This window comes from Pseudochaenichthys georgianus, chromosome 7 (assembly GCF_902827115.2).
Source record: "Pseudochaenichthys georgianus chromosome 7, fPseGeo1.2, whole genome shotgun sequence".
Classification (NCBI taxonomy): Eukaryota; Metazoa; Chordata; class Actinopteri; order Perciformes; family Channichthyidae; genus Pseudochaenichthys; species Pseudochaenichthys georgianus.
The window spans coordinates 498612-515284 of record NC_047509.1 but is presented as its reverse complement, the minus strand read 5'-3'; the positions used below and the strand labels follow the sequence as shown (position 1 = coordinate 515284).

General features: G+C 39.9%; 1 protein-coding gene across 1 annotated transcript; it reads left to right on the top strand.

Moving 5' to 3' along the window:
* Positions 1 to 658: 658 nt before the first annotated feature.
* Positions 659 to 14875, top strand: LOC117449053 (osteoclast stimulatory transmembrane protein-like). The gene is made up of 6 exons (XM_034086415.2): positions 659 to 739; positions 2191 to 2400; positions 3668 to 4027; positions 10827 to 11232; positions 12927 to 13259; positions 14479 to 14875. Exons 1-6 carry the CDS (start codon positions 702 to 704, stop codon positions 14647 to 14649), a joined length of 1518 nt encoding a protein of 505 aa, XP_033942306.1. The 5' UTR covers positions 659 to 701; the 3' UTR covers positions 14650 to 14875.
* The last annotated feature ends 1798 nt before the right edge of the window (positions 14876 to 16673 follow it).

Here is a 16673-nt window from a genome sequence, read left to right as displayed (position 1 = left end):
GATGAAATATTATGATATATTTATTCTTGTCACACAGCACATCGTGACATTTGGTCTCTGCTTTTAACCCATCCTACATTGTATTTTGCTACATAATATTTAAATACGGACAAACATGTTTATTTAAATAATGGTGATGTCTAAATCATACAAATAATGAAATAATGTATCTGCCCAATCACTGAAAATAAATATAAAATAAATAATTTGGGGGGCACCAAATCATAATCTCGCCTAGGGCACCAACATGTCTAGGGCCGGCCCTGGCAGCGCCCCTCCAGATCTGGCGCCCTAGGCGACCTCCTAGTTTGCCAGTGCCAAGGGCCAGTCCTGTGTGTGTGTGTGTGTGTGTGTGTGTGTGTGTGTGTGTGTGTGTGTGTGTGTGTGTGTGTGTGTGTGTGTGTGTGTGTGTGTGTGTGTGTGTGTGTGTGTGTGTGTGTGTGTGTGTGTGTGTGTGTGTGTGTGTGTGTGTGTGTGTGTGTGTGTGTGTGTGTGTGTGTGTGTGTGTGTGTGTGTGTGTGTGTGTGTGTGTGTGTGTGTGTGTGGTTGCATCAGGCTGCTCTCCATATGATTTAGAGTCACGGATGGTTTACATGACGGTGAGTGTTCACTTCCTCTTTTCTCCTCTCTCACACACACACACACACACACACACACACACACACACACACACACACTCCAGCATCCAGTGTTCAGAGAGCATGAAGCTCATCACAGAGGATATCATCACGGCCGTCAGGTAAAAACTGATTATCTTTTGTAATTAATCTCTAATTGAGACGGAACTAATTGAAATAATTGATCCGTCTCTCTGGGGTTGATTATGTTGTTTGTGTAGATAAAGTTTAGATACTTTCAAAATGATCTGTTATGGGAAATACGTGGTTAAAAGAGGCAGCATTTCTCCTATAAAGGACAAATCATTTCACACTACCGTTCTGGGTTAAAGTAAAACAATTTAACTGATTTCAAATGCATACTTTTCTTCTGAATTAAGGGTTAACTGGTTCTAAAGACAGTTAAAAAAAAGTGTAACACCTTTTGCCTGAGCTTTAAAAATATAGTTGCCTTGATTTTGTATTTATTTTGTTTAAATTTTGTTTTAGTCTTTGAGTTTATTTTTGTTTCCTTGTTGTGTCTTCTTGTAGTCATGTTCAGTCTCTTGTTGTCATTTTGTGTCTTTTTGTGGTTATTTTGAGTTTCTTTGTAGTTCATTATCTGTCTCTTTTAAGTTTTTAACTATTTTTGCATCTCATTGAACTTGTTTTAAAGTTGAGGAAAATAAGATACAAGGTAATAATTCTGAAGAAAGTCAAAACTTTGAGAAATAATTCTGAGAAAAATTGGAAATTTGAGAAAATTCTAAAATCGGAGAAATATTGAAAATACAGAGCAAAAATAAATATGTCTGAGAAAAAATAAAAGATTCTAAGAAAAGTAAAAAAAGAAACAAGTTTGTAGTTTGGGAATTAAGCAATCTAAATATAGTTCCCTTGTTCTTTCCATCTCTTGTTATTGTGTGTCTTTTTTTTAGGTTATTTAGAGGTTTTTTTAGTTGTTCTCTTTGTAGTAAAAATGTGTCTCTTTTAAGTTGTTTATTTATTATAGTTGTTTTCTGTGTCTTTTTAGCAGTTCAGTGTTTATCTATGTTCATTTGCATATTTTTAGTCTTTTTGTATCTTGTTATAGCAGTTTTCTGTATATTTGTAGTCTTTAAGTGTATCGTAGTGTAATACTTTTCTTCTGAATTGGAGGTTCACTGGGTCTTAAAACAGATTTTAAAACCCTTTGATGCAAGTTCGTAATTTGGGATATTGAGCTTTATTATTTAGTTGCCGGGAGATTGTGAGGAGAATCTCCTGGAAGCAGCCAGGAAATTGCAAAAATAGACATTCAACTTGGTGGTTAGTATACCAACTGGTAATTCTGAGAAAATACTACAAATTCTGAGAAAATATTAATATTACACATTTCTGAGAAAATATTACAAATTCTAACTAAAGTAAAAACTGAGAACATTTTGAAGTCTGAGAAAAAAAACATTCTGAGAAATAGTGAGAATTCTGAGAAAATTTTTATTTCTGAGAAACAGCAAAGGTTCTGAGAAAAGTAAAAATTCTCGAAAACCCATTTAGTTTGTCTAAGCGGAGTTTGCCGGATTCAGCCTGTCTCTCTTTCCTGTTTCCTCAGATCCTCCTCCTGCAGACAGGTGTTAAGCTCCGCCCTCCTCCACCTGTGGGATGTGTTCTCAGCTCCTGCTCCTCAGGGCAGAAACCTTCTCACGCTGCTGGTTCTCTGCTTCAGCCTCGCCCTGCTGACCGGCCTCCTGATGCTCCTCTGGCTCTCAGACTCCCTCAGATACTCCTCACAAACCTGCCTGCTGACCTCCAGCATCTACAGGTCTGAATTAATGCCTCAGAAACCTGCGTGCTGACCTCCAGCATCTACAGGTCTGAATGAATGCCTCACAAACCTGCCTGCTGACCTCCAGCATCTACAGGTCTGAATGAATGCCTCACAAACCTGCCTGCTGACCTCCAGCATCTACAGGTCTGAATTAATCCATCAGAAACCTGCCTGCTGACCTCCAGCATCTACAGGTCTGAATTAATGCCTCAGAAACCGTGCTGGCCTCCAGCATCTACAGGTCTGAATTAATCCATCAGAAACCTGCCTGCTGACCTCCAGCATCTACAGGTCTGAATTAATCCATCAGAAACCTGCCTGCTGACCTCCAGCATCTACAAGTCTGAATTATGAGAAAAAATATAAAAATATATTAGAAAATATAAAAAAAAATCTAAGAAAATAAAAGATTCTGAGAAAACAGTAAAAATTCAGGGGAAACAAACAAAATTCAGAGAAAATTAAAAATTAAAAATTCTGAAAAAAAGTCAAAATTCTGATGAAAAGTAATAATTCTGAGAAAAAAAGGAAAAATTCTAAAAAAGGAAAAATTCGTAGAAAGTATACAAATATTGCAAGAAAAGTCAAAATTCTGATGAAAAGTAATAATTCGTAGAAAGTATACAAATATTGCTAGAAAAGTCAAAATTCTTTAAACAAGTAAAAATTCGTAGAAAAAAATCAAAATTCGTTGAAAACTTGGAAAAAATTGAAATTCTGAGAAATAGTCAAAAGTCATCAGAAGTCTAAACATTGAGAAATATCAGAAATCTGTAATACATTTTTATCAGAAGTAATAAGTAAGTTCTGAATTCTGACTTTCTTAATTCTTCTTTATTTCCAGCTGCTCTCTCTCCTCTCTTCTCAGCGTGTCCTTCTTCCTGCTGAAACAATACAAAAATTCTTAGAAAAGTCAAAATTCTTAGAAAATACATAAAATTATAAGTAGAATAAAAATTCTGAGAAAAAGGTCAAATAGAAAAGTAAAAATTCTGAGAAAATTAAAAAAATTCCTGGAAGATTCAAAATTCTTAAAAAATTCTAAATTCTTATAAAAAAAAAAAACTTATTGAATTCCAAGAAAAGTAAAACTCTGAGAAAAAAGTAAAAATTCGGCAAAAATAATTCGGAGAAAAAGTCTAAACATTGAAAACAGTCAGAAATCTGTGAAAACTTTTTCTCCAAAGTAAAACATTTTTTTAGAGTTCTGAATTTCTTTATTTCCTAGTGTTGAAATCTGCTCTTTATCGTCTCCTCTCAGCGTGTCCATCTTCCTGCTGTCCTCCCTGATCCCCCCCCTGCGGTGCGTCCTCACCCTCTCTCTCCCCACCGTGTGCACCCGGCAGGGCCGAAAGCTCCTCCTCACGGCCTCCGTCATGATCCTGGTCCTCAACGTGATCCCAAACATCTCCTCCAACGTGGGCTCCGTCGCTCGAATCCTAAAGTGCACGGCAGAGGGTTTCACCAGGACTCTTCTGAACTCCTCAGAACCTCTGAATGCCGCCAAGAAAGACCTGGTTCTGGAGACCATTAAAGTCCGGAGGGAGGATTTGAGCCTCGTGACCAACCTGAGAAAGCTGGATCACTTCACTCACGTTGATTTGTCGGCAGTTAAAAACAGGTTTGTCAAAATTATCTTAATTTGTTGTCTCTTTGTAGTCATCAAGTGTCTCTATGTAGTCATCATGTGTCTCTTTGTAGTCACCATGTGTCTCTTTGTAGTCATCATGTGTCTCTTTGTAGTCATCATGTGTCTCTTTGTAGTCATCATGTGTCTCTTTGTAGTCATCATGTGTCTCTTTATAGTCATCATGTGTCTCTGTGTAGTCATCATGTGTCTCTATGTAGTCATCAAGTGTCTCTTTGTAGTCATCATGTGTCTCTGTGTAGTCATCATGTGTCTCTATGCAGTCATCATGTGTCTCTATGTAGTCATCATGTGTCTCTGTGTAGTCATCACGTGTCTCTGTGTAGTCATCATGTGTCTCTATGCAGTCATCATGTGTCTCTATGTAGTCATCATGTGTCTCTGTGTAGTCATCATGTGTCTCTTTGTAGTCATCATGTGTCTCTTTGTAGTCATCATGTGTCTCTGTGTAGTCATCATGTGTCTCTATGTAGTCATCATGTGTCTCTTTGTAGTCACCATGTGTCTCTTTGTAGTCATCATGTGTCTCTTTGTAGTCACCATGTGTCTCTTTGTAGTCATCATGTGTCTCTTTGTAGTCATCATGTGTCTCTTTGTAGTCATCATGTGTCTCTTTGTAGTCATCATGTGTCTCTTTATAGTCATCATGTGTCTCTGTGTAGTCATCATGTGTCTCTATGTAGTCATCAAGTGTCTCTTTGTAGTCATCATGTGTCTCTGTGTAGTCATCATGTGTCTCTATGCAGTCATCATGTGTCTCTATGTAGTCATCATGTGTCTCTGTGTAGTCATCACGTGTCTCTGTGTAGTCATCATGTGTCTCTATGCAGTCATCATGTGTCTCTATGTAGTCATCATGTGTCTCTGTGTAGTCATCATGTGTCTCTTTGTAGTCATCATGTGTCTCTTTGTAGTCATCATGTGTCTCTGTGTAGTCATCATGTGTCTCTATGTAGTCATCAAGTGTCTCTTTGTAGTCATCATGTGTCTCTGTGTAGTCATCATGTGTCTCTATGCAGTCATCATGTGTCTCTATGTAGTCATCATGTGTCTCTGTGTAGTCATCACGTGTCTCTGTGTAGTCATCATGTGTCTCTATGCAGTCATCATGTGTCTCTATGTAGTCATCATGTGTCTCTGTGTAGTCATCATGTGTCTCTGTGTAGTCATCATGTGTCTCTTTGTAGTCATCATGTGTCTCTTTGTAGTCATCATGTGTCTCTTTGTAGTCATCATGTGTCTCTGTGTAGTCATCATGTGTCTCTTTGTAGTCATCATGTGTCTCTGTGTAGTCATCATGTGTCTCTTTGTAGTCATCATGTGTCTCTGTGTAGTCATCATGTGTCTCTTTGTAGTCATCATGTGTCTCTTTGTAGTCATCATGTGTCTCTGTGTAGTCATCATGTGTCTCTATGTAGTCATCATGTGTCTCTTTGTAGTCATCATGTGTCTCTTTGTAGTCATCATGTGTCTCTTTGTAGTCATCATGTGTCTCTGTGTAGTCATTATGTGTCTCTTTGTAGTCATTATGTGTCTCTGTGTAGTCATCATGTGTCTCTGTGTAGTCATCATGTGTCTCTGTGTAGTCATCATGTGTCTCTGTGTAGTCATCATGTGTCTCTTTGTAGTCATTACGTGTCTCTTTGTAGTCATCATGTGTCTCTTTGTAGTCATTACGTGTCTCTTTGTAGTCATCATGTGTCTCTTTGTAGTCATCAAGTGTCTCTGTGTAGTCATCATGTGTCTCTGTGTAGTCATCATGTGTCTCTTTGTAGTCATCATGTGTCTCTTTGTAGTCATCACGTGTCTCTTGTAGTCATCATGTGTCTCTTTGTAGTCATCATGTGTCTCTGTGTAGTCATCATGTGTCTCTGTGTAGTCATCATGTGTCTCTGTGTAGTCATCATGTGTCTCTTTGTAGTCATCATGTGTCTCTTTGTAGTCATCATGTGTCTCTTTGTAGTCATTACGTGTCTCTTTGTAGTCATCATGTGTCTCTTTGTAGTCATCAAGTGTCTCTGTGTAGTCATCATGTGTCTCTGTGTAGTCATCATGTGTCTCTTTGTAGTCATCATGTGTCTCTTTGTAGTCATTACGTGTCTCTTTGTAGTCATCATGTGTCTCTTTGTAGTCATCATGTGTCTCTGTGTAGTCATCATGTGTCTCTGTGTAGTCATCATGTGTTTCTGTGTAGTCATCATGTGTCTCTTTGTAGTCATCATGTGTCTCTTTGTAGTCATTACGTGTCTCTTTGTAGTCATCATGTGTCTCTTTGTAGTCATCATGTGTCTCTGTGTAGTCATCATGTGTCTCTTTGTAGTCATCATGTGTCTCTTTGTAGTCATTACGTGTCTCTTTGTAGTCATCATGTGTCTCTTTGTAGTCATCATGTGTCTCTTTGTAGTCATCATGTGTCTCTTTGTAGTCATCATGTGTCTCTTTGTAGTCATCATGTGTCTCTTTGTAGTCATCATGTGTCTCTTTGTAGTCATCATGTGTCTCTATGTAGTCATTACGTGTCTCTTTGTAGTCATCATGTGTCTCTGTGTAGTCATCATGTGTCTCTATGCAGTCATCATGTGTCTCTATGTAGTCATCATGTGTCTCTATGTAGTCATCACGTGTCTCTGTGTAGTCATCACGTGTCTCTGTGTAGTCATCATGTCTCTCTGTGTAGTCATCATGTGTCTCTATGTAGTCATCATGTGTCTCTATGTAGTCATCACGTGTCTCTGTGTAGTCATCACGTGTCTCTTTGTAGTCATCACGTGTCTCTGTGTAGTCATCATGTGTCTCTGTGTAGTCATCATGTGTCTCTATGTAGTCATCACGTGTCTCTGTGTAGTCATCATGTCTCTCTGTGTAGTCATCATGTGTCTCTATGTAGTCATCATGTGTCTCTATGTAGTCATCACGTGTCTCTGTGTAGTCATCATGTGTCTCTATGCAGTCATCATGTGTCTCTATGTAGTCATGATGTGTCTCTGTGTAGTCATCATGTGTCTCTGTGTAGTCATCATGTGTCTCTTTGTAGTCATCATGTGTCTCTTTGTAGTCATCACGTGTCTCTTTGTAGTCATCACGTGTCTCTGTGTAGTCATCACGTGTCTCTGTGTAGTCATCACGTGTCTCTATGTAGTCATCACGTGTCTCTGTGTAGTCATCATGTGTCTCTATGCAGTCATCATGTGTCTCTATGTAGTCATGATGTGTCTCTGTGTAGTCATCATGTGTCTCTGTGTAGTCATCATGTGTCTCTTTGCAGTCATCATGTGTCTCTGTGTAGTCATCATGTGTCTCTTTGCAGTCATCATGTGTCTCTGTGTAGTCATCATGTGTCTCTTTGTAGTCATCATGTGTCTCTTTGTAGTCATCATGTGTCTCTGTGTAGTCATCATGTGTCTCTTTGTAGTCATCAAGTGTCTCTGTGTAGTCATGATGTGTCTCTGTGTAGTCATCATGTGTCTCTTTGCAGTCATCATGTGTCTCTGTGTAGTCATGATGTGTCTCTGTGTAGTCATCATGTGTCTCTGTGTAGTCATCATGTGTCTCTTTGCAGTCATCATGTGTCTCTGTGTAGTCATCATGTGTCTCTATGTAGTCATCATGTGTCTCTATGCAGTCATCATGTGTCTCTATGTAGTCATGATGTGTCTCTGTGTAGTCATCATGTGTCTCTGTGTAGTCATCATGTGTCTCTTTGTAGTCATCATGTGTCTCTTTGCAGTCATCATGTGTCTCTGTGTAGTCATCATGTGTCTCTATGTAGTCATCATGTGTCTCTATGCAGTCATCATGTGTCTCTATGTAGTCATGATGTGTCTCTGTGTAGTCATCATGTGTCTCTGTGTAGTCATCATGTGTCTCTTTGTAGTCATCATGTGTCTCTTTGCAGTCATCATGTGTCTCTGTGTAGTCATCATGTGTCTCTTTGTAGTCATCATGTGTCTCTTTGCAGTCATCATGTGTCTCTGTGTAGTCATCATGTGTCTCTATGTAGTCATCATGTGTCTCTATGCAGTCATCATGTGTCTCTATGTAGTCATGATGTGTCTCTGTGTAGTCATCATGTGTCTCTGTGTAGTCATGATGTGTCTCTGTGTAGTCATCATGTGTCTCTTTGCAGTCATCATGTGTCTCTGTGTAGTCATGATGTGTCTCTGTGTAGTCATCATGTGTCTCTTTGTAGTCATCATGTGTCTCTGTGTAGTCATCATGTGTCTCTTTGCAGTCATCATGTGTCTCTGTGTAGTCATCATGTGTCTCTATGTAGTCATCATGTGTCTCTATGCAGTCATCATGTGTCTCTATGTAGTCATGATGTGTCTCTGTGTAGTCATCATGTGTCTCTGTGTAGTCATCATGTGTCTCTTTGTAGTCATCATGTGTCTCTTTGTAGTCATCATGTGTCTCTTTGTAGTCATCATGTGTCTCTGTGTAGTCATCATGTGTCTCTTTGTAGTCATCATGTGTCTCTGTGTAGTCATCATGTGTCTCTTTGTAGTCATCATGTGTCTCTTTGTAGTCATCATGTGTCTCTGTGTAGTCATCATGTGTCTCTTTGTAGTCATCATGTGTCTCTGTGTAGTCATCATGTGTCTCTGTGTAGTCATCATGTGTCTCTGTGTAGTCATCATGTGTCTCTTTGTAGTCATCATGTGTCTCTGTGTAGTCATCATGTGTCTCTATGTAGTCATCATGTGTCTCTGTGTAGTCATTATGTGTCTCTATGTAGTCATCATGTGTCTCTATGTAGTCATCATGTGTCTCTGTGTAGTCATCATGTGTCTCTGTGTAGTCATCATGTGTCTCTGTGTAGTCATCATGTGTCTCTTTGTAGTCATCATGTGTCTCTTTGTAGTCATCATGTGTCTCTTTGTAGTCATCATGTGTCTCTGTGTAGTCATTATGTGTCTCTTTGTAGTCATTATGTGTCTCTGTGTAGTCATCATGTGTCTCTGTGTAGTCATCATGTGTCTCTGTGTAGTCATCATGTGTCTCTGTGTAGTCATCATGTGTCTCTTTGTAGTCATCATGTGTCTCTTTGTAGTCATCATGTGTCTCTTTGTAGTCATCATGTGTCTCTGTGTAGTCATTATGTGTCTCTTTGTAGTCATTATGTGTCTCTGTGTAGTCATCATGTGTCTCTGTGTAGTCATCATGTGTCTCTTTGTAGTCATCATGTGTCTCTGTGTAGTCATCATGTGTCTCTGTGTAGTCATCATGTGTCTCTTTGTAGTCATTACGTGTCTCTTTGTAGTCATCATGTGTCTCTTTGTAGTCATTACGTGTCTCTTTGTAGTCATCAAGTGTCTCTGTGTAGTCATCATGTGTCTCTGTGTAGTCATCATGTGTCTCTTTGTAGTCATCATGTGTCTCTTTGTAGTCATTACGTGTCTCTTTGTAGTCATCATGTGTCTCTTTGTAGTCATCATGTGTCTCTGTGTAGTCATCATGTGTCTCTGTGTAGTCATCATGTGTCTCTGTGTAGTCATCATGTGTCTCTTTGTAGTCATCATGTGTCTCTTTGTAGTCATCATGTGTCTCTTTGTAGTCATTACGTGTCTCTTTGTAGTCATCATGTGTCTCTTTGTAGTCATCAAGTGTCTCTGTGTAGTCATCATGTGTCTCTGTGTAGTCATCATGTGTCTCTTTGTAGTCATCATGTGTCTCTTTGTAGTCATTACGTGTCTCTTTGTAGTCATCATGTGTCTCTTTGTAGTCATCATGTGTCTCTGTGTAGTCATCATGTGTCTCTATGTAGTCATCATGTGTCTCTGTGTAGTCATCATGTGTCTCTGTGTAGTCATCATGTGTCTCTGTGTAGTCATCATGTGTCTCTTTGTAGTCATCATGTGTCTCTTTGTAGTCATCATGTGTCTCTTTGTAGTCATTACGTGTCTCTTTGTAGTCATCATGTGTCTCTTTGTAGTCATCATGTGTCTCTGTGTAGTCATCATGTGTCTCTTTGTAGTCATCATGTGTCTCTTTGTAGTCATTACGTGTCTCTTTGTAGTCATCATGTGTCTCTGTGTAGTCATCATGTGTCTCTTTGTAGTCATCATGTGTCTCTTTGTAGTCATCATGTGTCTCTTTGTAGTCATCATGTGTCTCTTTGTAGTCATCATGTGTCTCTTTGTAGTCATCATGTGTCTCTTTGTAGTCATCATGTGTCTCTTTGTAGTCATTATGTGTCTCTTTGTAGTCATCATGTGTCTCTTTGTAGTTATTACGTGTCTCTTTGTAGTCATCATGTGTCTCTGTGTAGTCATTATGTGTCTCTTTGTAGTCATCATGTGTCTCTTTGTAGTCATCATGTGTCTCTTTGTAGTCATTACGTGTCTCTTTGTAATCATTATGTGTCTCTTTGTAGTCATTATGTGTCTCTTTGTAGTCATCATGTGTCTCTTTGTAGTCATTACGTGTCTCTTTGTAGTCATCATGTGTCTCTTTGTAGTCATCATGTGTCTCTGTGTAGTCATCATGTGTCTCTTTGTAGTCATCATGTGTCTCTGTGTAGTCATTATGTGTCTCTTTGTAGTCATCATGTGTCTCTTTGTAGTCATTACGTGTCTCTGTGTAGTCATCATGTGTCTCTGTGTAGTCATCATGTGTCTCTTTGTAGTCATCATGTGTCTCTTTGTAGTCATCATGTGTCTCTGTGTAGTCATTATGTGTCTCTGTGTAGTCATCATGTGTCTCTGTGTAGTCATCATGTGTCTCTTTGTAGTCATCATGTGTCTCTTTGTAGTCATCATGTGTCTCTTTGTAGGTTCGGGCAGATCATCGCGCAGATAGAGGGCGACTTCTCCCACGCCAGAAACACTCTGAAACACTACAAGCTGCTGTCGAACCGCGTTCTCGCCGCCATGTTTGTCGCCGCGCTGATATTTGAATCTGCTCGTTACCTGAAGTCTTACCTGGGATGCGTTCAGTTCGATAATGAACACGTCTCTAAGGAGGACGAGGCCGAACGTAAAGGTTGTCCCACGAGCTGCAGGATGAGCGGTCAGGAGTCCACTTCCTGCTTCCTGTCTCTGCTCGTGGTCACGTTGTATTTCATGGCGATAACGTTGGTGGTCGCTCTGGATCACGTCGTGTTTCTGATCGTTCAGGCCGCGCTGCCGTGGGTCCTGGAGTTCCCACCGACGACGGCCAGCATCAGTGTCGATTATAAGGTACAACGTGGTTATTGGCATCGATTTAGTCATTTTGTAACTATTTTTGTTTGTTGTCTTCAAGTGTCTTTGTTGTCTTCAAGTGTCTTTGTTGTCTTCAAGTGTCTTTGTTGTCTTCAAGTGTCTTTGTTGTCTTTGTGTCCCTGTATAAAAGCATCAGCTAAATGAAATGTAATGTTTAACCGTTTTTTTTGGTCGTCTTTTTGAAGTTGTTCTGAATCTATTTTAAGTTATGTTATGTATTTTTGCATCTCGTTACAGTTGTTTTCTGTGTCTTTTTAGTAGTCCAGAGTGTTGCTTAGGAGCGCACTATCTTTTTGTCCTCAATCTGTGTCTTTTAGTACAAATGTCCTGTCTATTTGAAGTGGTTTTCTGTGATTGTGTAGCCTTTTTTTAATCTTTTTGTAGTCATGTTGAGGTCATTATGCGTCTCTTTGAAGTTATTTTATGTATTTTTGCATCTCATTTTAGTAGTTTTCTGTGTCTATTTAGTAGTTCAGTATGTCTCCATGTTAATTTAGCATATTCTTTTGTCTTTTGGGATCTTGTTATAGTGGTTTTCTGTATGTTTGTAGTCTTTAAATGTATCGTTGTGGTGTTTTAGTGTCTTTTTATAGACATTTTCAGTCTCTTTGTAGTTACTGTTCTTGTGATCGTTTTTGTGAGGGAATAATTGTAGCTTTACTAAGATATTTGACCTTTCGGCCTGTTGACGTTTTACCACCAAGCCGAAGTCTGTTATCTGTCTTAAGGAATGGGAAGTGTCAGCTTTTACTGCCATTATCAGTTCAACTCTCGGTCACAAAATGGTTTATCGCTGTGGGAACGCTGGCTTCTAAACACCACTGACAAGTGATTGAGTATTTCTAGTTGGGGGATAATCTCCTCTAGCTCCACAGATGTTTAAGCCTCCCCAATATGCTGATTAGCTCTCTGAAGCTAATTAAAAGGTCTGCCAAGGGAGAAGGGATTCAGAATTGACATGGCAACCCACCTGAGCAGTCAGAACTTTCTGCTGCTGTAACTTGTGATATGAATTATCCGGCCGATGCTTGTAATAAACTGCCAGGGTTTGACATCAGAACTCCTGCTCGTCCCGTGTCTCTCTGAGTCCTGACTCTCCATTGCTACAGAAGTTTCCGTACAGTTTTCTATCCATTTATGTTCATTTTCTGTGATTTTCCATCTCGTTGAAGTCAGTTTGGGACTTTCTGAACTCATGTCATGTTTCTCCGTGTCTTTTTGAAGTCCTTTTGGGTCACTTAGTAGTTGTTTAGCATCTCTTAGTCATTATGTGACTAATGTTTGTATGTTTGTATGTGACTAATGTTCATTGTCTGTCATTTTTCATCTCGTTGAAGTCAGTTTGGGACTGTCTGAACTCATTATGTTTCTCTGTGTCCCTTCTGGGTCACTTTGTAGTTGTTTTGCATCTTTTTGATCATTATTGTCTGTCTGTATTCTTTTACTGTCTGTAGTTATTTATATTCTATACATCTTAGCGGTCATTTTGCATCTCTTTAAGACATGTTGTGACTTTGTTGTGGTCGAGTGTCTCTTAATGTTGTGTATGTAGGTTTCTTTGTGGTTGTGTTGTTGTTTGTTGTGTCTTTGCCTGTTCTGAGTCCATCCACAGCTGCAGTATCTCCTCGTTATTTGAACTCTCTCTTGTTTCTTCTCTAACCTCCTGGCAGGTGAAATGGTTCCCTCCGGCCCTCTGCCTGATCCCAGAGTTGTGCTTCAGTCGGGAGCTCACACACTTCCACAGAGACTACAGCTGGACCTTTGACCCCGAGCCCTCCCTGTGCGAGGCGTCCGTCGCCCCCCCCAGCCCGGGCGTCGCCCTGCTGCTCGGCTTCCTCTGGATCCTCAGCTACCTCCTCGTCTTCATCGAGGTCTACGCCCGCCGGCTGCGAAGGAGAATCTCAGCGTCCTTCTTCAGAGAGCAGGAGGAGAGGAGGAGGGAATACCGGAGGGAGAAGGAAGTCCAAGAGGCGCAGAGAAAACAGAAACACGTCACGTCTTCGGTGAAAGAGTGACACATACATGCTTTTGTTTCCCTGTAAATGTTCCTCTTTAAAATCTGATATTCAGTTTGTTCTCCTTCAACGTTCTCTTGTTTCTTTTCTGTCTCTATTGTGACGACAGATAAGATAACAAGAGGTTGCAGCTGCATAAACAACTACAAAACAATACAAGGCATTGGACATAATAATACATTATATTTCTATAGTGCTTTTTAACCCAAAGACGCTTCACATTATGAGGGAGGGTAGACAAACAAGGCAAAAACAACGAAAACAACAAAACAGAAAAAGCAGTCAGGAGGAAGTTGGTTGAGAGGGGGAGGGGCTTATGGATATACAGAGTTGAAGAGGTGGGTTTTGAGGCGGGACTGGATCAGGGTGAGGGACTAAGGGTGTTTCTCAATCTCGAGTACGCTTGCTTGGTAGCACATGTCTTCCGAGTCACTTTCTTCAGAAGCGAGGCAAGAATCCTTCCTGGCATTCGGAAAACGAAGAATGGAACAGGCTAGCAATCATATGAGAGGCCCCGCCTTACATTTTCCGCCACAGATTTGGGGAAATTGGTCCGTGCGCAAAGCATTGTGGGGATTCTAAGGACGCGAAGTCTACCCATGTGCAGCCTCGAAATTACCCCCAAACCAAGGACGCGGCCTCCAATTCCAAGTATGCTGGACATTGGAACGGTCCTGCTGCGCCACTTGATGACGTAGCATCCTTGAAATATTGGCTTGGAAGCCAGTTTCCTCGAGATTGAGAAACGGCCAGGGAAACACCCTCAGACTCACGGAGGTCTTGGGGGAGGGAGCTCCAGAGCTTCGGCCTTGGGGATGGAAAGCAAACCGGCTGAGGTGGATCTGAGGGTCCGGGGGGGATGGTAGAGGATGAGGAGGTCAGTGAGGTAGGGGGGGGGGCTTTGTAAGTGAGGACCAATAGTTTGTACACAAGTAGAAATTAAGGAGTGGAAATAAACAATACTAGACATTAAACATCTCAAAGTAGAATTAAAACAGCATTAAAAAGTAGAAAATATACAGTAGACCGTGAAGATAGAACATCGATCAACTCTGACTATAAAACACTATTGAAGGCTTTAGACACGATATGAAGCAGGATGTTTATACATTATTCACATCGTGCGCTGTTTGTATGGTTTTAGGTTTTATACCCTTCTGTTCTGACTCTCAGCCATTTTGTGATAACCGTGACGCTGTGGTTACAGGATGCAGAGAGGAGGCTGCAGACCTTCACACACCCAGGCCGTAGGACTGATTGTTTCAGGCTGTGCATCACATGTGTTATCTTTATGATAAGTGTAGAAACTATAGATCGACAGATGAAACCTCCGGCGTATCGACACCGTTCTGCAGGCGAGCCTCACACTGAAACCTGATGGGCTTCTATAGATGCAACATCGGCTCAATATGCCTCGACAGAAACACACCTGCTCGTGTTTAACTGGATATAAATAAAGATATGTTTGCACAAAGCTGCATGGAATCCAGGTCATTATGAACTCCTGCACTTTATTCCTTCTTCTCACCTAAGTGTGTCTGCTGCGTGTATTTGATGTCGTATGTTTTGATGGCACCTTTTAAAAGGGAGAAGCTTTTCTTTCTTTCATTGTACATATAACGACTTTGTTTGTTTGTTTGTTTGTTAGTTTATTTATTTAAAGGACAGTGTTAATCCACATTGCTGTAAATGAGCCAGTATTAGCCAGCAGGCTAATTTTCAACTTTGGCAAGATGTTAAATGACCACAACAAGACTAGAGAAATAAAAACATAATTAGAGTACAGCAGACAACGATAAATAAACAGCAGTACAACAATAGAGAGGAACAAACATGCAAACGGATGAAATATCATCATACCTTGATACAGTTCAAAGTGTTCACATTTTTGATTGCTTAAAAGCCAGTTCTTATGATTGTGGTTACATGTATGATAGGAGGTGTTATTCCTGATCTGTATTGGTGTTGTGTTCCAGAGTGTAGGCGCCCTCACAGAGAAACAGTGTTTGCCAAAGGAACTGGACCCAAGAGGGGCTACACCAGGGGTCTGCAACCTTTTTGACCAAAAGAGCCATTTCGCTTATTTTTCCAAAACATTTTTTTGTCTGGAGCCGCAACACATATTTCATAGTTTTTTATTGTTATATCAGACAAAAACTACAGTTTTTTGCATTTATTATGCTATTTATTACATGATATAAAACTGTTAACCTCTAATAAGAAACAAAGAACTCTTATAAGCAGAATTAAAAATAATACACAGGCCTACTTTAAAATAAATTAAACACAGCACTTGGGGAGTCCTCTGCACATTTGAAGGGAAAAAAAATATTATTAAAATGGGCCCACTTTGAAATAAATAAAACATATAGCTGCACCCTAAAAAGAGTTAAAGGTAGGGTAGGTAAGAATGGAGAAACCAGCTCGAGTGCGCTAGAATTTGAAAATAAACAACCGGAAAATACACAGTAGGCTTGTTTGAGACACAAACCTCGAAAGTAGACGAGAGTAGCCGATCGCAGCCGGGGGAGGTGTCAAAAAGCTCGTCTTAAATCGGACAGCTCGGACTCGGAGTCGGCTTGACTGGCTGGGTTTGCAATGGCGGAAATTGCGTTGGCGTTTTTCGTTGCAGATGAAGTGGATGCAATAGAAATCCCACATGTATTGTATGGAGAATGACATGATCTAAAGGGACTGTGATTGAGAGAAAATTAAATATTTGTTTACAATAAACATGAATATGTCATTTGTTTGATTTGCATTAAAAGACAATACCATTTTTGATTTAAATGATAGATTACCTTGTGCATTTGTTGCAGCCCTTGCTTGCTGCATAAGTGCAGCTGCTAAACTGTTATCTGAAAAATAATTTACATAATTTAAAATCATATCCAGATTGTTGGAATGCAATTTAGTTGTTTACTCACCATTTTGTAGTCTTTGGGAAATGTCTTGTGAGACTTACAGTGATGTCTCCTTGTCCATCACGCAGTGGAAGCACCACACATTCCATTTGACCCACTGTAGACAAAGGTGATCTCCATTGCTTTATATAGGTTTGTTAATTCAGTCATGATGAGGAACCACACCAGTGACTGGGTTCTATAATTAGAAATGCTCCTCCCTCTTAATGTTTGCAAAACTGATAGGTGGACAGGCTACACATGATCAGTCCTTCAGATCCGCACACATGAAGCTTCATGAGCATGAACTGAACAGACCTGCTGCTGTGTTAATTCTTTAGCTGCCACTTTAAGCTTTATGATGTGTACAACATGGATGTAATTTGATTTAATCTTGCCATTTTAAATGATGTATTCAATAAATAAAGTTAAACCAAATCATTACATTACAACAGATTTTATTTTAATGATTTGGTTTAACTTAAAGAGAAACGTTATT

Coding starts and splice junctions, on each gene's coding strand:
- LOC117449053 (XM_034086415.2), top strand. CDS start 702: ATGAAGCTCATCACAGAGGATATCATCACGGCCGTCAG. Junction 4,028..10,826: donor TTGTCGGCAGTTAAAAACAG/GTTTGTCAAAAT, acceptor GTCTCTTTGTAG/GTTCGGGCAGATCATCGCGC. Junction 11,233..12,926: donor GCATCAGTGTCGATTATAAG/GTACAACGTGGT, acceptor ACCTCCTGGCAG/GTGAAATGGTTCCCTCCGGC.